This window comes from Oculina patagonica, chromosome 14, assembly GCF_052425735.1.
Source record: "Oculina patagonica isolate OP01 chromosome 14, crgOcupat, whole genome shotgun sequence".
NCBI classification, from domain to species: domain Eukaryota; kingdom Metazoa; phylum Cnidaria; class Anthozoa; order Scleractinia; family Oculinidae; genus Oculina; species Oculina patagonica.
In genome coordinates this window covers 1,860,075-1,880,814 of record NC_135771.1, presented here as the reverse complement: position 1 = coordinate 1,880,814, position 20,740 = coordinate 1,860,075, and the positions used below count along the sequence as shown (strand labels likewise).

General features: G+C 38.0%; 2 protein-coding genes across 8 annotated transcripts in view; both read right to left on the bottom strand.

The window, feature by feature from the left end:
• Window positions 1–307: 307 nt before the first annotated feature.
• Window positions 308–10,319, bottom strand: LOC144638710 (uncharacterized). Of its 3 annotated transcripts, none has more exons than XM_078497930.1 (3): window positions 10,053–10,319; window positions 8,852–8,918; window positions 308–1,521 (listed from the first exon to the last, which is right to left on the bottom strand). In XM_078497930.1, exons 2-3 carry the CDS (start codon window positions 8,856–8,858, stop codon window positions 818–820), a joined length of 711 nt encoding a protein of 236 aa, XP_078354056.1. In that variant the 5' UTR covers window positions 8,859–8,918; window positions 10,053–10,319; the 3' UTR covers window positions 308–817. The 3 variants fall into 3 exon arrangements, 2 of the variants coding, with proteins under 2 accessions (XP_078354056.1, XP_078354058.1); XM_078497932.1 differs by lacking the exon at window positions 10,053–10,319 and adding an exon at window positions 9,164–10,036 and having other exon boundaries at window positions 8,852–8,922; XR_013567990.1 differs by lacking the exons at window positions 8,852–8,918; window positions 10,053–10,319 and adding an exon at window positions 3,001–3,550.
• Window positions 10,320–17,361: 7,042 nt separating this feature from the next.
• The window catches only part of LOC144638711 (uncharacterized), a 28,459-nt gene continuing 25,080 nt past the window's right edge, over window positions 17,362–20,740 (bottom strand). For 4 of the 5 annotated variants that reach the window (XM_078497936.1, XM_078497934.1, XM_078497935.1 and 1 more), the window contains 2 exons: window positions 19,066–19,292; window positions 17,362–18,428 (listed from right to left, as the gene is read on the bottom strand). In XM_078497936.1, coding sequence (XP_078354062.1) covers window positions 18,070–18,428; window positions 19,066–19,276 — 570 coding nt within the window. In that variant the 5' untranslated portion in view covers window positions 19,277–19,292 and the 3' untranslated portion in view covers window positions 17,362–18,069. The remainder of the gene's footprint in view (window positions 18,429–19,065; window positions 19,293–20,740) is intronic. The other variant, XR_013567991.1, reaches the window with a different exon arrangement.

Below are 20,740 nucleotides of genomic sequence, written 5' to 3'. Positions count from 1 at the left end.
CATAACTAATCATCTGTATGTGTGTCCTGCTGTGTTTATTTTGTTGTGGTTCGAAATAAAAAACATTATTGCATGTTTGGAGCACAAACCCTTGGCTGACTTTGGCTCGGCTTTATACACGATAATTAAGGGGGCGTGGTGAATGCGGACTTCATAAATAACACGATACGTGCTATGGAAAGAGTGACCAATATCTAATTTCTCCTTACATTGTCAAGCAGATAGCTGGCGAGAATTAAGAAAATCAGGGATATGGGTCAACCATGAAATTGTAGGAGCTAACTTTAAACGAATGCATGGCAACTGATAAGTAAAACGAATGTATTCTTTGATTTTCGGGCAAGACGTTTTTGTCATTAAAATTGTGTCAAATAGTTTAACTTATATGTAGGAGTCAAAAGCAATTGTTTGAACCACTCGCAAAACAGTTGAAAGCTAGCAATGTTCTTTTTGTCCTTCGTCTTTTGCGCCAGGCGCCATCTACACCCTTGCATTTCAGTTTTTTTCTCTTGTTGAGTTTATATACAAAGCCTTCCGAAAAAACAACAAGAAACAAGGATATCACCCTCAGTTGCACAAGGCATATTACCGTTATGGCTTTTTAAACTACTGCAAGGAACATCTAAAAGGCAGAAACGCCTCGTCTCTTTCTTTTAGCAGTGCAACTGCTAACTAAACATCGATAACAGTTGAATGCCACGGAAACGCTGACCGTCACGAAGCTTGTGACTAGCTGTCACGAAACTTTTGACTGTCACGGTCACGAACTTATGACTGTCACGGCTAAAACTGTTGAATGTCATGGAACATCTGACTGTCACGGCACCATTCGTGCCCCATGCTTGTCACTGTCACGTTTTAAAGATGAAGCTGGTAATTTCCACAATGACTCAGTGGAGGTTTTGACTGTCACGAAGCTTTCTGTCACGAAATCGTTAACTCCTGCCAGTGAGTAAAGACTGTCAACACTACTACTAACACTTCGAAGCTTTGAGTAAGTAGCTCGTCTATTCCAATACTCCATTTCTCTGCAAGACAATAGCAGTGCTAGGAAAGACAAAATGGTTGTAGCTGCGAAAAGTCCCGCCAATATGACCAGATAAAAACGCGGGAAAATTGTTCGACACGTGACAGGAGTCACCTGATCACATTCCTTTCCAATGCACTCTTGCACGCAGCGTTTGGCATTACACGTGAACGAGCATGCTCCTGATAGACACTGCTGTCTACAATAACCGACGTCACTAGTACATTCCATGTGACAGTTATGACATTTTTGGTAGCAAGTCCCGGATGAGCAATGCAGTGTCTTGCATTGTGCGTGTGAGTCGTCACAGGCCTGGTTACACGTAGAGTACTTTGAGTCCCCGTATGTAACGCCACACTTGCATGATGTGTCACGGCATTGCTGAAAACAAGTGCTGGATACTAAAACGTTACAGTTCTCTGTTGATGACGCTTCAACTTTGGCGGCCAGTAGAAATTCCGTGATAACCACAATAAAACAAAGCATCTTTAACTCTGTGGAGTGTAACAGAAATGTTAATTGTACGTTTTATATAGCACTGAGCTGTACAGTTTTCCAGCGTTTTCTTATAAACACTGTACCACTTAATTCTCAAAAATAAACATTAAAAGGAATATGTGGGAATCAGTAAGGAGAATACGACTGCTGATATGCACGACGTTGAAACAGTGACAAGGTGTTCAATAAATAATGACGAACGGTAAGACTTGACAGACTTGTGCTGAAAATTCCTACAGCGGAGTGGAGACCTTTCAAAATCGCACTCCGCCCATAATCAAGGTTATGGAACTTAGAGCTGACAAACAGGAAATGATTTAACTTCGATGGCAAATGATTCTCTTTAAACTTCTGATAGGCGGATTAATTCTGACCAATGACTCTAATCCATCTCCTGCTCACCAAGAATGAAAATTCTTACAGAGAAGTGCAGTCCTTTCCGAATCGCGCTCCGCCTAGCTTTTATCAAGGTCACGGTAATGGTGGGAGGAACAGAATAGAAAGGAGGGAGAAATTGGCTCAGAAAATGTAGGGAGGAGGGAGAAATTGGCTCAAAAACACAGGGAAGAGGGAGAAATTGGCTCAAAAATGTAGGGAAGAGGGAGAAATTGTTTAAAAAATGGAGGGAAGAAGGAGAATTTGCTCAAAACGTGGAGAGGAAAAAGATTTATCCTCCTGTCCCTCCCCCTCTCACGTAGACCTTACAGCCGACAAACAGGAAACAGTTATCTTTAGATGTTGATATGTTACTCCTAAAACTTGACTCTAATCTATCTTATGCAGACCTTTCAAAATCACGCTCCGCCTAGCTGTTGTTAAGGTCGTGAAACTTATAGCTGACGAAGCAGAAATAGTTAACCTTTGATGGCAAACGTTACTCTTAAATCTTTTGATCGACGGATTAATTCTGTCAAATGAATCTAATCTCAGTATCTTATGCTTATCAAAAGTGTTTTTTTAAGTTTATTGCAAAACGAAATCAAAGTTTATCGTTTCTTTACTTCCAAAGTGTGCAACTAAAGAGAAACTATTTTTTATTTGGTTTTTGGTTGTCTTACTCAACTGAAGTACTCTACTGCAATCACAGATCAAAAGCACTTAAGACAGAAGTTGTTACACTCATTTTTATAATTCAGGACTTTTAGTGCGCATTATTAATTTCTACTCACCCTCAATCTACTAAATTCATATCCGTGCTGTCAGGCGTTTTACGATGACTGTTATAGACTTAGATTGAAAAACTAAAGATAGATTGTCGAAGGAGGAAGGAAAGTCTGCCTGTTAAAAAAACTCGCTATTGAATTATGACATGTTTTTACCGACTTACATGTATTTGCTTTCGAGCTGTGTATCCTTCAGCTCGTAAGCATTCTAAAATCAGCCAATTTAACAATTAACCTTGAATTAACTTTGCCGCAGTCGCAGATGAGAAATATTTCGGCGGAGTCTTGCAGAATTACTTACTGACTACTTACCTTAGATGACTTGATTATCATAAAGCTCAGCCTAATGACTTCACGGCTAAGTGTGTTCATGTAGAACTGAAGCAACTTAACATCTCTGAACAAGTTTAAACTTGTTTCACACGACATGGGCGTTGTTACACACTTCCGACATACAGAGTGAAATTTGAGTAAACTTCTGAAAATAGGCGCTGATTTATACGCTATGGTTTTTTCGAGACAACCACATGATATTATAGTCGCAGGCAAATTTCCAAAACACTTTTTCGAGAAAAAATAATGCAATTATAGAGAGGTTATTTGTAGCAGTATCGCTGATCATGTTTGTATTTCAAGACGTGACGACCAATTTAAAATAAAGCGATATTAAATTCGTGGATTATTTTGCCAAATATTTAACCTCCTGCGTGTAATTCAACATTTTTAAAACCACAACACGTCCCGCCTTTGTTGAAAAATGGAAATAAGATATCCTGCAAACAAGTCTTATGACTTAAAAAAAATTTAACTTTTGAACTTGAACAAACAAACTCCAAAAGGAAGTGAAACTGACCTTGATTCTTTCCGAAGCTTCGACGAGTCCGAAACTAAAATGCTTTCAACCAGGTGGTGGAAAGAACCTTCACGTAACCGGTTTTTATCAGTGAAGAATGAAAGTTAAAATAAAGATATAACTACCACAAAAATCCGAATTTTTGTTTGAAATATTCGTGATATTTATCATGAAAATGATTTTCGTTTTCAAGCCACGTGGGCGACAATGTAAACCTCAACTTAAAAAAGGTGTAAAACCGATTTCCTGAAGTTGAAATTCTTTGTTTGTACCTTAGAAAAACACTCAAGATTTTTTTTAGGCCCACACACTTTTGACTGAGTTAAACAGGGCACTGGTTTAGTACGTACGAACGAAACTTCTGCTTTTGTTCTTCCCGAGATAAGGAATTCCAAAACTACTTTTGTCTTCTTTGTGTCTCTTTTGCATTCTCCCCCCCCCCGGGTGGGGGGGAGGGGGGGAGAGGTGTACTCCATGGACGCTTAGGCTATAAGTAGTGAAATTGATACAGACAGAAACCAGCACACGCGGATCCAGCCGCACGTTCCCGCTAAGGTCACACAAAGGAGTAACCCCTCCCGGGCTATCATAGTATGGTCATCCGGGATATCTGCTCATAAAACAAGTAAACAGGAAATGGTTTCTTCACTTATGAAGTTTAAACTTCAGACTTCTATCACACAAACTGATAAAAAAATCATGATGGGTTATTGCAATCACTGAGCTCAGTGGTCTCATGAGATTTTTCAGCAAAACATTTCAGAGTAACGCGAGCCAATCGATAAAACACAAATTTCCAAGTGTTGTGACTAACAGCCCGACTTGTCTGGTTTTCCTATATCCCGATAGTCGTGCTAAAATGAGCGTCTCGTAGAGAATATTGCCGGGACGTGTTCAGCTCGTCCTCTGACACGTGTGTTTTGCCAGCTTCAGAAATCAAAACGATATTAAATTGCGATTAATTAATGAGCTATAAGAGTATTGATTTTCTGTTTGGATTGCCGGCTGCTGTCACGTAGGTACATAAACCCAAAATATTATTAACTGTTCCAAACGCAGTGTAGTAACTTTCTGATGATAACTAAGGATTAAAATCAATAAACTACAGATTTCGTCGATAATACTTCCTTCTAGTTCTTAGACGGAGGGTAATAAAAGATTAGATCAATTTTCATGTTCAACGTGACAAAGTCTAACGGCGAGTAATCAAGTAAGGTCTAGATTACTCCATTTTAGGTCATCATCATCATCATTTTATTAGCCACTTCAGAATTAAAATTTTACAGCAATAACACTTTGGAAGGGCTATTAGACCTCCAAGAAACTACCAGGCTTATAGGAAAGACCACCTCGGTTATCAATATGTTAGTAATATTACTTAGTTGTGGATGTGCGGCTAGGTCAATTTAGAATTCAGCTTATTCAGACTCATTTCATTAAAAACTCAATCATTTTTTCTTAAAGGTCGATTCTGTTTCGTACAAAATAGGAAGCTATTAATAAAAGGTGACGGTTTGGCAACGTAGAAAGACGCAAACGATATATTAGAACCAAGAAGACATTTACTAAGAGTTTACGAACGATCACTGATGAGATTAAAGGGGATTGTAGAGCTTAGCAAGTTGTTGTTGTTTTCACAGCGCAGACATGACTTAAGTTTTAAGGTCAACGTTTTTCCTCTCTTTTTGTTTCTTATTTTAGATTTTATAATCATTAAGTTTAAAGCTTGTCTATCATGCATGCTCCCACCTTTCTCTCTCCAACCCATGTTGCCTTAAAATAGTTCAAATCGCGCAAGTCGACCAATGACTAATGCCACTTGAGGGTGGGGCAGGAGGAGCTATTCCAATAGGTCCCAATAATCTCTACCTAAAGTATAAGTAGTATATTGGTTGACTGCTTTTCCAGCCTACCACCAGAAAGGCGTAGAAAGAAAATGACGGGTAAATATATTAAAAATATATTGCTTTCTCGATGACTAAGGTAGTGAGTGAACACGTAAAAAGGGAAGCAAAATTTGCTAACCGCCAAAAGTAATCGTTTTTTAAAAGATAAATCAGTGCAACTTGTCGAAACTTGAGTATCGAAAGCTTGTTTGGATTACCATCTGCCTACACAAATATTTGAGAATTATCTTTTTTATGTGCTCTTGTAAAATGACGAATGCAGTTATAAATTGGATTTTTCCAAAATAACCCCTATCAGTTTCTTTGTGGGCGCTGTACAGCACATGTAAAGAGTGTGATACTGGGGTAGGATTTCTGTGTACATCATACGACTTAGCTGATAAGACTTCCTTCTTAGACCGAATAAAAAAATTAATCTGAGGTCTTTATTTTTATAAACGTGCTTTTAAAATCTCACGCTGAGGACATGTAATTTCTGCAAAGGGTCAAGATTGCTCTATTTTACACGATTCTTGCTGAACTTCAGCACTGAAGAATATATAGCCTTTACAGATAGCCTATTTGAGCCTATTTGAACAGGGAGGCTCTCATACATGTATTTTTGGACAACGAGTGATGTACATGTTGTGGTTTAATTTTTATCCTTGGTTCAAATTTTACTTTTCTTTGTTTAAACACATTATCATGCATTACCATACCCAAAAACAAAGGAAAATTAAAAAATTGAACCAGGGATAAAATTTAAACCAAACATTCACTTAACTCGGTGGAAAAGCTAAATAAAAGGTTATTGTCTTGCTTCTTCGAATTCGAGCTGAAAACTTAGGCACTGAGTGGGCAGGCAAAGAAAAAATATATCTGTAATTTCAAGCAATTAAAAAACTCTTTAATGGCTGAATGCTTGCAAAGCTCGACGATTTACATTTTGAACATAAAGTTTCGATGTCTCGGGTTTTCGCTCTTTTATGTCCGAAGTTTCGAGGTATTACGATAAAGAATAAATAATAAACAAGTATGCATGACTTTAGCCTGTCGTCTGTATACTGTTAGGTCTGGAAAGAAAATATACAAGCAGAAATAAAAACAGATGCAAATGAACTGCAACTTCAGCATGCAAATATAGATTTTTTTTGTTAATTTAAAACGCTAAATCGTGAGTTTGTATTTCTAAACAATATATTTTCTGCTCGGATGGGGAAACTATGCGTAGGTGTCTATGAATCATATAAAGTTTCTTTAGTCTTGACGTTTAGGAAATAACAATTATAAATTAAATGGATTTATAAAAGAAGATTAGAGTCTGTTACCGCAATTGCCTTTTTTAAGCGTGCGCGCCTGGTTCATGGCTTGTAGCCACCAAGTCCAATCGCTGACCGAGGAAATTAATAGATTCGCGCCCTTTTTCCAGATCTCTCCGGCGGCAACCAGGTCCAAGAAAAAATTTAGCTCGCACTCAAGGTACCTGTGGTCGTAACATACCAAAAGGACAGCAGTCTAAACTAACAACAACATGAGGACAGTCAAGAGCTCGCGGGCCAAGGTCGGAGATGAGGGTCTCAATGGGGTGGTGGCTTTCACGGTTAACGAAAAAAAATTGGCCTTTTTAAGGCTAACAGTTAAATTATTTCCATTACGGTTAAAGGGACATTGTCACGGAGATTTTAATGCTCTTCGGTAAATTTTAACAAAAAATGACCACTATTCGTAGTTTCCATGTCTTAAGGCTCTTGAGTTTTTTTAAGTGAAACTGGTGAGAGTGTTCCTTTAACCCAAGTGAAAAATTAATTTCCGTTGTTTTTAAAGGTTAATAATTAATTTCCGTTATTGAAAAACATACTTTAGGTCTTAGGACCATTTTGGGACGATGAAGTGAACTAGTTTGGTTTATTTATAAGTACTGACCGATTTTATACGGTTAACATATTTTACGGCTAACGGTTAAAATTTTCCAATTTTTACGTCTAATGGCTAAATTTTTGGCCGTTTTAAGGCTAACGGTAAACCACATTGACACCCTCGGAGATGCCCCGTTCACAGAAAAAAGCTTGGGAATATTTGAGCGATACTAGGAGGTGCCCGAGATTTTTCCTTGTTTAAACGAACTCGGGAGATTAAAAATGGCACCAACATGGAAGCCGCTTATGACTACAGAATTTTAACTCTACAGACTCCAATAACAGTAGAAAAAGAAAACTGGCTAAAAATTCACGGCGGTTGTTATTTACATTTTGGCGGCGCTGGCTTATTCAAACACACAAAAATAAATATTTTTAATACAGGAAGATACCAGACTCATTTCTTCTCAAATGTCTCGAAAAGATTGATCAATTCAATAACAATGTAGACGACAAAACATAGACAAAAAAGCAAACACAAATTTATTTTTCTGGCTACAAAACTGCTTTGTTTGCTTCTTTTACAAAAACAAAGTTGTTTGCGAATTCCGCCGCCTCTTTTGTACTACGCACGGATAGTGTCCTTTCCATTTATATTTTCATTTTAAAATGTCGGTTTATTTTAAGAAATTATGCTAACGCCATCTTTATTCTGTCACGCTAGCTGCTGTGTAGCCCTTTTAATTGCATGCTGACGTATTGATCAAAATATCAATTCACTAAACAGCTTTCTAGAGATTTATTTTGTGATAGTTCTTAAGAATTTTGTGGCAGTCATCAAGAGCTATCAAGACATCCCCAGCACTGAGCCAGTCGATCCTGTTTGATAATGTTTGATAATCTATTCAGTGCTGTAATAAGATTTTCATTGAAGAATATACCTAATTATATAATTGCTGTCCATAGTGTCCTATTTCAGACCAAACTGGCTCAAAAACCACTCCCCTTAGCGCTGCTTATGTAAGGGAGTACCTTCGGGGAGGGGGTGTGGGGCAGGCTTCGTTCGAAGACAAGAGTAAAGATGTCAAGTGACACTTCTCTTCCTTGTTTTCGCTGACAAGACTGCCAACGCCTTAAAAAGGTCAGAATAGGGCAGGAAGTTGTAAGAATTTTCTTTGAAACCCTTAAAAACATATGTAATACGTAAGCTAAGTAGCTTTGAAAGCCTTTGTGTGTGTCCAAGTGATGCAATAACCTACCGACCATTTCTAAAACTCCAGAACTAAAAGCATAACTGAACACTTATAAGATCTTACACTGAACCGTAAAATGAAAACTGAGTTTAAAAATACCGTAGTTGAAGTAACATGGTGATATACATATTTGCAAGATTTTGACTAATCCTCAGTAAAGTTCTCGTGTTCTTAAAAAAACATCTCAATCATTTTCATCTGGACTTCGTTTTGCATAATTGCTGAAGGTTACAATACTTTAACCAAAACTTCCCATTTTACAATTTCTAAAGTCAGTTGCAACACATTTTTAGTTCTTAACCATTAATGACTTACTTTGCATTTACATGACTCGGAGATGTCTTGCTGGCTTGATCTCAAAGCAAAGTCTTCCTCAAGGATCCTCCCTACAAGTAGACAAAGTGAAACAAGCTCAATGCAACTGAAGTCTGCTTCCAATCGAATAACTTCACCTATATACACAAAAGCAGAGAAAAGGGAAACAGTTTGAAAGCAACGTCTGCCTCCCTCGACTCTCCCTCCCCTATCAATCTATAAAGTTAGGTAAATTAAAACATTAGCCACTCAATGAAGAATCTCCCCACGGGAAAATATATAAAGAAACACAAGATTGCCAATGTATCTTACTTTTAAGTTTTGACTTAGAAGATGCGAAGTCCCTCAAATTTGTTATCTTAGCGGAGTTCATTCAGTCATATGCCTATCGCCGGACGAAAGCCTCAACGTCTTCAAACCGCCAATTATGTGATCTTTTGGGGCAATTCAAAAATTGTTTCCTTGTGCTACTGACATACTGCTAGGGATGTTCCTCGCAAACACAAAGTTGTACAATTGCCAGTTTAGTAGTGTTAGTACTTACTGTAAGAAAGAGATCAGTGAAGCCATTTGACAGAATCTGACATTGGAGGCTTCAATCAGTGAATCGAAAACTACTATAAGCCGGCTTATAATTATTGCTTAAGTTATCAGCCAAAAAAGGACAGGCATATCTCATCAATACTTGCATATTAACAGTGCACAATACTTTTCACCTGGCAATAAGTGAGAAAAAGAAATGTTGCAACTGAGGTTTTATCACAAATTTCTCTCCTGGCCGTTAGACTTCCAGAGATAAAACAAAAAAAAAAGTGCGATTCAGATCAGGTTTAATTTGGAGCCCACCGACAAGACCCGTCCTACAGTCAAAATATTTTGGCCTTTATCCATACAGCAAATTACAATGAAAATATACATACAGTCGAACCTCTCCTTATATTACGGATACTCGGACACCTCTATAAAACGGACACCTCCCTGAAACGGACTGTTCACATGGTCAGAAAGAGACCAAAATTCACATAAACTCTTCCTCCATACTATGCAATACCTCGGACAAAATACGGTCACTCTACCCCGTTCTTTTGGTATCCGTATTAAAGAGGTTCGGCTGTAGCTTCCAATTTAATGTTGTAAACGAGCTACAGGCCTGTAGTTCTGCGTAAAATTCGTCATCGACGACATGTCGATAAAACAGTACTTGCCTCATGAAATAGACACTTCCTTCGTACAGGACGTCTCGCATCAAACTCAGAAAAGCAAGAACTCCAACTGGCCTGTTGTTTTGCAACCTGGTCGAGTTTTTCTTATTATTTTTCAATGGCCTGTGTTTGTTATTGTTTACTTTGAATTTTCGCCATGTTTCCGCAAGCTGACAGGGTAGTCAAATCAGGTTTGCCGTGTTTCCACATGCAGAAAAAAAATTATCAGAATTTTTCCCTGTCTGCGTAATGACTTCTTTCAGGCCCCGCTAATTGAGATGCATGTTTTTATTTTATTTTATTTTTTTAAGTTATTTATATTGTAGTAAAGCACTCAGCTATTTAAAAGGTCTTCCTTTTCAGACAACCATGTTATTTGTTAGAGACTTTAAAAGCATGCATAATTGTGTCATGTTTTCTTTTCGTCTCCCACAAGCGCCAATTAGTTTTCTGGCTCTCAGCCATCATTGTTAAATTTAGTGACCTTGGGATCAACTAAAGAAAACATCATTTAATTCTTATCAGCAAAAACACATACACTAATGTGAATAGCACGCGCGCTTGAATGTCAAGGCAATCCCAGCAGTGCCAACTGAAGAGCTCGGTCGTTTAGACCCCGAACATATCAACCGGGACTCCCAGGGGTCCCCAAACACCCCCTTAATTTCTTTAATCAAGAGATGCGACCATCTTTTTCATTTCTCTATTCATCACTATTCAAATAACATGCAATTTTAACAGCTTGGTTCTTGGTTTTGTTGATGTATAGGATGAAAGAACGGCTACGCCTAATTCGAAACATTTGTTAGCCGGAAATCCCGACAAGTACAGTATTCTTCAAAATTGAGCATTTGCCAGTTTTGAAGCCCTTTAGTTCTAGCAGCTGCTAAAAATTAAAGGGGCTTTGTCACAGATTTTAACTGATTTTTGAACAGCCAAAATTTATTTTTGTATCGTAGGAAACATGAAAAGAATAGTTTATTTTTATCAACAATTGCTATATTAGAGCAGTAAGACTGTTAACAAGCGTCGTTGGCTGCGGATGCCTTGGATGGAAATGGATTACAACTTGAAAAATTGAGGCTAAACTTTTCAAGTTGTTTCCGCGCGTCTTCCAAAAAAATCGATATTTATAGCTGTAGTTTGATTTCTAACTGCAAATTAAGCTTATATCTTCCTTAAGTTGTTCAAGGATATAATGTTTTTCATGGGTTAAGTTGCCTACCACTAATTACACTGGCAGAACAGTTTAGACCAAAAATCTGCGACATTTCCGTGACGTACCTCCTTTAACTCCAGTTGTAATAAATTATGAGTAGATATAACTGATGTAGCCAAACAGTAACACACAATAGTTTTATTTATTTTTGTTTGTTTTACGCTTTCACTATGTTGAAGCAAATAGGCCTGGATCTTCCTTCCTTTAAATAAACTTTTCCTTTTCCAATAAACGGTGTATTTCGTTATAAAATACGAATATAACGCGAGTACTGTTTTCCTTAATATCTACACACCTTATATTGTTCTTATAGCTGCCTTTATCACAGGTTAATTACTGCAATTTGCAGAATAATTTTTCTTATCTCCTCTTTAAAATTTATACTTCTTGGAAGTTGTTTATTTTGTACATGTCCGCCTCACATGAGTGACATGACGAATTCATCAACTCTTAATGTTCACTATGTGTTATATTACAAAAACGTTTTAATGTACTTCTTCTTTGAGTTGAAACAGCTCCAGCACTCCTTTCTAAAGCAAATAAGCTCTTGCTTTTCTTGTTTTCGCTTACATGAAGCATTTTGCGACAACTTCTTTTGTATCTTCCCCAGGGCGCTACACAGGTGTCTTAAATCTTGCCTGGGTACCCTGTGTTCTCTCTTGTACTACACAATTGATGACTTTGTTGGAAGACTTCTTACACTGCTACCAAGATCCCGTGGTACAAGGGGGGCAGGTCTTCTTCTCCTACATCCCATCTTACGGCAAGAAATAACCAGCGCTAGGCAAGTCAAAATGGTAGTTGATGCGAATAGTCCTGCTAAAATGACCAGGTAGAGACGCGGTATGAACGGTTCGTCGTGGTCGGAGGGCAAATGCTTGCACGTCTTGCCACCACACTCTTGAACGCACTTTTTAGCACTACACTTAAACGAGCATGCTCCTGACAAACACTGCTGATTACAATAATCGACGTCACTGGTGCATTCCATGCGGCAGTCATGACACTTTTGATAACAAGTCCCGGATGAACACGTGATCTCCTTGCACTTTGTAGTCCCACAGGCTTGGTTACAGTCGGTGTGCTGTTTCCCGACACTTGCTGCACAATTACATGAAGTGCTGTTGCACTGTTGATAGCAGGTGTTTGATATAACCGAGTCGCATTTGTCGGTTGGTGTTGTTCCTGCCTCAGCAGTCAAGAGGAACTGGAAAACAGCTGGAATGAAGATGATGCTGAGCATTTTATTATCTGAAAAAGAGTAAATATTTGTTAGAATGTGCCAACAGTCGAACCTCTTATAAGCAAGCCGCACTTTTAGGATAAAAAAATGATTGCATAGTAGATTGATTGTTCTAGGGGAAAAGCAGTTAACGTATTCTGGAGTTCTCTTGCTAGAGCACTAGCTACACCGTAATGCATTGTAACCGTTCAGAATAAAGCAAATCTTAACTAGGTGATAATGTCTTGATGTACTACCAAACTCTTATTACTTGCAATAAAAGAAATGTATTCCAGTCAGCAAGGAGAATTTATATTTTGCGTTTATTACTGAAAGAGTAAAATTTGGCATGGTCAGTAGCAGTATGAAACGAAGAGTGTCAAAATGGCTAAAACATGGACGTGGAAGCCAATTCCGCCGTACAATAACAATCATACTTCGTTTAATTTTTGCTTCTTCAATCGATTTGTGAACTTCCTCAAAGGTTTGAAACGAAAATTGGTTCGCGAAATTTGGGGGGGGGGGGGGGGGGAATTGCAGTGTTTGACTTACTAAAAAGTTCGCTGTCAAAAAAAACAATCAAAAGGATTATTTGCCGGTCGAAAACTGCTTGCTTTTTATTCGGCATATACGTAAGCACTGGACAAATTCTACAACTATAGACTCTTTTGCAACTAAATAAACACAGGAAGAAAGCATTTTTGTATGGCTTCCGGGAGATCTTGCCAATAACCTTGGCGAAGATGGCGGAATGCGGAATTCTTTTGCAATCAGGAAGATATATCTGTAAAAATTCCAATCGGTTTTTATGCGATTGCGTTCAGAGCCCACTGCTCTCTTGACGGAAGGTACGCCCACATAACCCCTTATAAGCACGAGATAGACAACCAAGCCGAAGATCAAAACGTTTCATGTCGTAATTAAATCCAGTTACCATTCGATAGCTGGTAGAAAATTCTCGAAGTCTTCAGCCTGAAAATTCTCCTTACTTTTCATCGTATATATTGTGTAATTTCCTTGAAAGAATTTACTTTTTAATCAGGAGTTTTTACTGAGCTGATTGGTTTAGTTATTCTCATAATCTGTCTGCTTGAATTTGTTATGAATAGGCAAAGAGAAGATCAAAGTCAAATCAGAAGATAAGAATTAAATAATAAATGATAAAAAAATTCACGCATCTTGCCTCTCCTGTTCCACAACAACAAGATGATTAAAAACCTTTCTCAAGAGTTAAAGGCCGGGCAGGCTGGACTCACTATGAATAGCGAAATCGAAAATGAAAATTTTTCCTTGAGGTTTCAAGTTTCGGGGAAGATCTGAAGACCCCGCTTCTAGAATACTCTTTTCTTTTCAATTCTGTTTCAAATGCCTAAATATATATTATTACAATTCAAGAGAGGATGTACCCTCTTTGCCAAGCCTACGGAAACGTCTATATTAAATACCGCATGCATAATTTGCTGGTGAGAAGGATTTCTGAAGGAAGATTATGGTTGTTGTTTTGTGGTTTGCAAATCTCGAGGGGAAACTTCCCTTATTTCGCAAGCTCCGATCCGTTTGAGATAACCTTCAGTTTACTCTGGCTTCAAATAATTATCATCCTTCCGTTAAAATGTCTCTGTTTAGTGTAGAAGATATTAAGCCTTTCTCTCTCAAAACAATACGTGGGAGGCCTGCACGAAATTTCAGTTTTCTTCAAAAACTTCCCAACTAGGCAACATGTATTGTGATTTGAAAAAAAGGTTCGTTTGAATTCAAAACAGGTTTTGCAAACAGATTTCAGCTATTGAGATGGCACAGCAAACTAATTAACGCGAAGTTGTAACCTCGTAACGCGAAAATAACCTGCCGCAGGGAAAATTTGTCGAAACATCGTGTTCAGGAAATGCTCACATCTTATTCATCTTATCCAAAGAGATCAGAATTGTAAAACACACGTCGCGAAGTCTTATCACTCTCTTGAAACCCAACACGCAAGGGACAGCTAAAAATGCGTCATTCTTGTTGTTTCTACAAGGGAAAACACACGATTTGCATGCAAAATTGAAAGTAGTTCAAACTTCGCAATTCCTCGTTCATGCAGCTCGATGCAGGTCACAGATTAGGCCGATATAGACCGCTCGTAAAATCACAGTAGGCGTATCAAACTAAGGCCATTGTTCGCGATTGTTGTGGTTTCGCTTTTTTGGAGACAATAGACCTTTTGTGGCGAGTCATTCGAACATCTTGGCTAAATTTTTTATCGAATACGTTAAAGTTGACGCGAACAATGCCTTACTTGCTCGACAAAGCTGGATATATCAATGATTTAAAGATTTACCTTTGGTTTCAACAAGTTCCGCGGTCTTTCGGAGTCACGACTCAGGCTGCAGCTTACAGTTGTTTTGCACATTAGTACAAAAGGACGAACAATTACCTTTGTGTGGGATTATGTAAGCTAGGAATGCGCCGCCGGGCTGTAACATGACCATATTAAATGACAAGTCTGACAAGTCATTTACAAGTGTTTTAAAAACATGCCGAGTATCAGATGTGCCATATCCCATGTTCGAACAGACATAACCTTGTGGGAAAATGTGGTTTTAAAGCCACAGAAAAGCCATAGCTAAGCCGATTTAATTTTGGCATTGACATCGCCAGATTTTACATTTAACTTTCTTAGGTCTCAAGCAACTCGCCAAAATTGGCCGGAGGTACACAAATCTTTGACGGGGTCATGGTTGAAGTTTCCATGGTCTCAAGGTAATTTCAAAAACACTAGTAGTAGTTTTGAATCCAAAGATCGAAACTGAAAAACAAAAAAATTCAAACGAAACTTACAAACGTCCCTTGAAAAAGTAAAAGAAAGAACAACAAATTAATTGTTGTCGATCGATGTTGAAAAGAAAATATGACTAAAGACAAAAGAAAGATTCAGTTTCAATCAAAGAATTTTTTGAATTTTATTCGCACATTCAAGGAGTTTAAAAATATCAAAGCAACCGTTGGTCTCTAACAGCTCAGACAAAAGGATCAATTTGGTAGAAAGTGGATATTTGTATAATTATATATATATATTTTTTTTTTTAAAAAAAAAGTAAATCTCTAGCGTTGTGACGTCCATACATGGTAAGGTATTAGAATTGAGAAGTAACTCATGTCGGCCGTCCCAGCTGGTAGTGCATACCAAAACCCTTTGTTTGGCTATTTCCTCGAATGGACAAAGCTCTAATTAATTTAACGTGCGTTCCCCACTCACGTTTGTTGAACATATAAAGTGAGCAGGGCTGTAAGCATCACGAGACGAGAAAACAAAATTCGCGTGAAGGATGTGTTACATTTAACACTTTCACTTCCATAAGCGTCTATAAAACTTGAAAATATCTAAAAGTACACATTCCTGATTTCAGTTTTTGTACACAACCGAAAAAAAAAACAGTTCAACATAAAATTACTACTCGTCAATAGCATTCGTTTGAATGGTCACATCTTAAGTATAGGGCTTCATCTACAAATTCCCCACTCAGCGTTTGTCTCTGAGAGTGAAACTGAAAGGGTCGTAAAATGGTAATCAAAAGACAGTCACAATCACTTTTGCAATGAGAAACAACGAAGAGAGTGAGAAGATCGAATATTCTGTGAGACCTTGAACCTAAAAAAAATTGGAAATTTTTTCCGAGACGATTTGTAACATTTGCACACCGCTTTTCAACCGACAATAACCTTATACGTGACCGGCCGTTCATATCATCCTTGAGAACAAAACCACAATCTTTTGGGAACTTCTTATTGTATACATGATTGTACTTGCTATGGGTGAATAAAATTGCCAAGACCTACCGATAACTGCTATTCACCCAGAGTATCCGGCAGTTTTCCGGTGACTTGCTCTCCAAGGCTTTTCCGAAGCTTCTTCAAAGTGCTTTCAGAATGAATCCTTTTACTCCGTAAAAATTTCGATTGAGATGGCAGCTTTAATCTTTGATGATTTCCAGAAAAGTTTTTAACTGCAATGCAATTCTCAAAGCACGTTCAAACAAATTCTTTGACCCAGAGGTCAGATTGTGATGTTTACACAGCGTGATTGGAGTACCTTCGCTCGTTTCACACTTTTTAGATTTTTTAGCTCGATTATGTCTCTATGAATATTGTTAGCTTTGGAAACGATCGAGAAGCACCTAGACGTGTTTAAAATAGACCTTTTTCAAGAGGTTTTACTCACCAAATTTAGGGATGGCGCGATATTGTTGACAGATTCAAAATGAAATGAAAGATAAGCCTGTTGTAGGACACGTGAACTACAACTGATGCACGTGATTTGCAATGTGTGTCAGTCAATTTAAAAATAGCGGGACAGAGTTACCCGTGACAGAAACTAGCCAATCATGTTCAGACGCATACCCAGTCTTTATTTATTAGTCCTTTCTCAGAGAGAGTACGCGCGTTGTGATTAGCTCACTTACAAGACACTAAATGACTTGTCATCTTCGTTCATACTACATCTGCTTAAATGCTGAATGAATGAAATACTTTATTATAGTGTCAGTGAGGTATTTAGCTTTAAAAACAATAACTGGGGACACTATCTACATTAAGATGTGAATCAAAAACTTCTGTTGACCGCCGAAAGATATGGGTTCTATATTTGTACGAAGGGCTTTTTCTAGTGGAGAGGGACAGGGGGGGGGGGGGGAGAAAGGGGGCGGGAAGTAGGATTCCTAAAGGGAGGTGGGAGTAAAAAGGCACGGAAGGCGGGAGGTTTAGACCCCCCTGTCCTCCCTCGCTTTCTACTGCAGATCTGATCAAATACTTTGGAACAGTTCACCTTCAAGTAAACAAGTATTAAACATCATTTTTATTACTATCTTTTAGTTCAGTCTCTTAAATTTTAAATTTTTATTACTTTATTTGCATCGTTTTATGTCTTTTATTCGGTTTTTAGCTTTTATATTTTTAATAAGTAGTGCAAAAACCGCTTTGTATCTATTGTATTTTATTTACACTGTACTTTTTTAAAAGTTTTTTTTTTTTAACTAATATTGTAAAGTGCCATTGGCGCTATATAAATGTGTTATTATCATAAATGTGTTACGGGCTGCATTTTATAATACGGCTCCCACACTCTAAGTAACATGAATCCGGCCGATTTAGGATTTATGTGTTACGGTATCTAAATTGGCAACTGTAGCCAGTCATAATATCATGATATACTGTGATATCAATTCACTGACCTGATATATATTGCTAGGGTTTTGGTCGAATTTATGTTCTACATATGACGTTAAATTGTGTAAGCGTAAAATAGGAAAAAACGTGATAAGGAAGGATTTGAAACCCGACTTTTACAGACCCAGACCAGATTATGCATGGAACTTGATCTTATAATATTGGCTACTTTGTATAGCATATTATGGTCTACACAACAAACTGTTTAAGATCCGTAAAACTGAACCATGCTCTTCTCCTCGCTTCTTAGCCTTTGTAGGTACTAGTGTTACTGTAGGTACTAGTGTTACTGTAGGTACTAGTGTTACTGTATACGGACGGTGTCTACACTTTCTAATCATGCCTGTTCTCCATGCATGAGTCGTGTTCTCTATGAGTTCAACAATACGAAAACAGTCAGAACAACTACTGACATGCCAGTTTGTAGAAATGATGCCTTACTCTGTGGCCTGCCGATGTAATTGCATTCTCCTTTAAAACATTGTCTTTTACAACTTTTGGCGTAACACTTCATGTCACATCCTCCCCCTAGGCACATCTGCTCGCACCTCTCCACCCCCCTGGTGCAGTCCATTGTACAGTTTGCACAGACCTGGTGGCATACAGCTGATGAGCACGTGATCTGGCCACATCTGGCTTTCCATACACACGACTGTGAACAAAATTGACTGGAACCACACTTCATGTTACACCTACCGAAGAAGCACTTTTGCGAACAAGCGTTTTTCCCTAAAAAAAAAGTACAAATAAATTGTGGCTATGAATTTCTACTTTGCTAGATAACGAGAGGTCAATCTTTTCCGTCAGTTCCACGAGGGATAAGCCTAAAAATAAGAGGGAGAAAAAAATAGCCCCTTATATGGTTTCGGTCCTTCTTCCCTCATTTGAGCAGTTTGGACGGTCTGCACCTCAGCCTTCTAGATTCCAGCCTACGAGCAGACTTTCTACTCGGGGATTAATAGGAGGAGAGGAGGACCTGTCTTGTTTTAACTGCAAGGGGTAGCCCCTAGCAAGAGAAAATAAGAAGGACAGAGAGGTACTATCCTAGTCTAGGCCTTGGGGTTTGTCAAATCCATTAGCCGATAAAACAAACGTCACGCTGGCACGGTTTATTGATTTGACTAGAACCGGAACTACGCTTTCGTGGACGTCCGCATATCTAAAAATAACTTAAATGAATTTGACATATCCGGCAAACACCCTCAGCGTTCCTCTCTGTCCCCTTATTTTCTCTTATCCCTAGATAATAGTCCCTTGGGGAAGCCTGCTCGCTGTAACTGGCTCTCTAACTCGACGTGTTAAAATGATGCCTCAGATAAACACTTATTATCACTTATTATTTGCAGAGAAAAAGCACCTGGCTTACCAGAACAATCCATTTCAGGGCAAGAAGAGGAAAAATGACACTTCTGTGTACAGCTGGAGAAGGGAGATGATTCTGTCATGTCACAAAAGCAACTGCTTATGTTACATGTTTTTTGACAAAGTTCTTGATTGATCATTCCTCCTTTGCACTTCTCATCCGCTAGTGAGACCGCTACTGTAAACAGGACCACTCCTATTATCACTGCTATCATGGTTTGCACAGAAATCCTGCAAAATGTAATTGATAGTTCAGGTTTAGCTTTATAGATCATAAGATATAGCTTGTGAACAGGCTTCCTAGTGGAGCATAGAGCGGAAAAAATACGGACTGCGTAGCTGGCAGAATATCGCACGCAACTCCTTCATTTCGGCGCCCGTGCAGAAACGAGAAAAACAAAGTAGAGTCGAGTCGAGCGCGCGCAGTCTAGGTACCACTGGGGAGTCTGTTCGCAGGCTAAAAGGAACTACAGTAAAAACCCGCGTGTAAGAACCTAGGGATTTAAGAACCTTCTGGCAGAAATTTGCCTTTTTAATACCCCAGAATATAAGAACCTGTTTAGCCAAACAAATTCCAACAGGTTTTTATATGTGGGGTTTAACTATTTAATTTATATTTTTTTTTTACTGTATCATTGATCAATTGAATATTGTTGGACTTTTGGCAACCGGCAACATAGGTACATTAATTAATATTTAAAATGAAGAACATACCAGTTTTTATACTATTTTCTGATAATCAACAACGTCTACTATAATACCCCATAATACAAGAACCTGTTTTGCCAAACTCTGAAAAAAGTAGGTTCTTACACGCGGGTTTTTACTGTATCGTGAGCATGAAATGCCAAAAGACGTGCATTTAAATGAAAATGGCACGATGCCTATTGCTTGTACTGATCCTTGAGCTAATACTGGCTTTTCTTGGAAAAAGTTTTTAATTCTTAATTTTCGTCATCAGAATTTAATTTTCCAGTCCAATTCTCTCGAACAGGTCCAAGTCCTAGGGCGACGATCTCCTAATAAATGATACGAAAATACTACGAAATAATCATTTTGCTCTTTTTTCTCGTTTGCTAAATACCGCGTTGCAAAAATGATTAGAAACTTTAAATGATAGAATAAAGAAGTATAAAGTCAGAGAAAAAAATTGGATTTGGTTGAATCGCCGATTTTCTATGCCCTGCCAAAGTCTTGCTCAATAAAAAGAAAAGAAAAAGAAAAAGTGAGAAAATAACCAAAACTAAAATAAAATTTTCGCAGATATGCTTCGAATTTTAAGATTTATTTTAGCGAAAAACGATTTGGGGGGTTGGGTGCACTTAAAGATTCGTAAAATTTGTGTTACATAATTATTTCACTTACAGTGAAGCGAACGCTATAACTCATGCAAATATTGGATCATTTAACTGCAAGTAACTTAAAAAAAAGATTATTACAAGTACTGTTTTCACAGCATGTTTGTATGTTAATACAAACTTTCATTTGGCATCCACGAATAATAGCAAATGTTGGTCAAATATTTAATTATCTAACACCATTGAAAATGCTAAAATTAGAAGTTCAATTCAAATTGTCACTTTTTATTAATTAACTGCGCCTACAACCCACCTAAAGAGAAAGGCCTTCAAATGAACGACATCCTAAAGACATGGAGGAGGAACTCCTACCCGACTGAT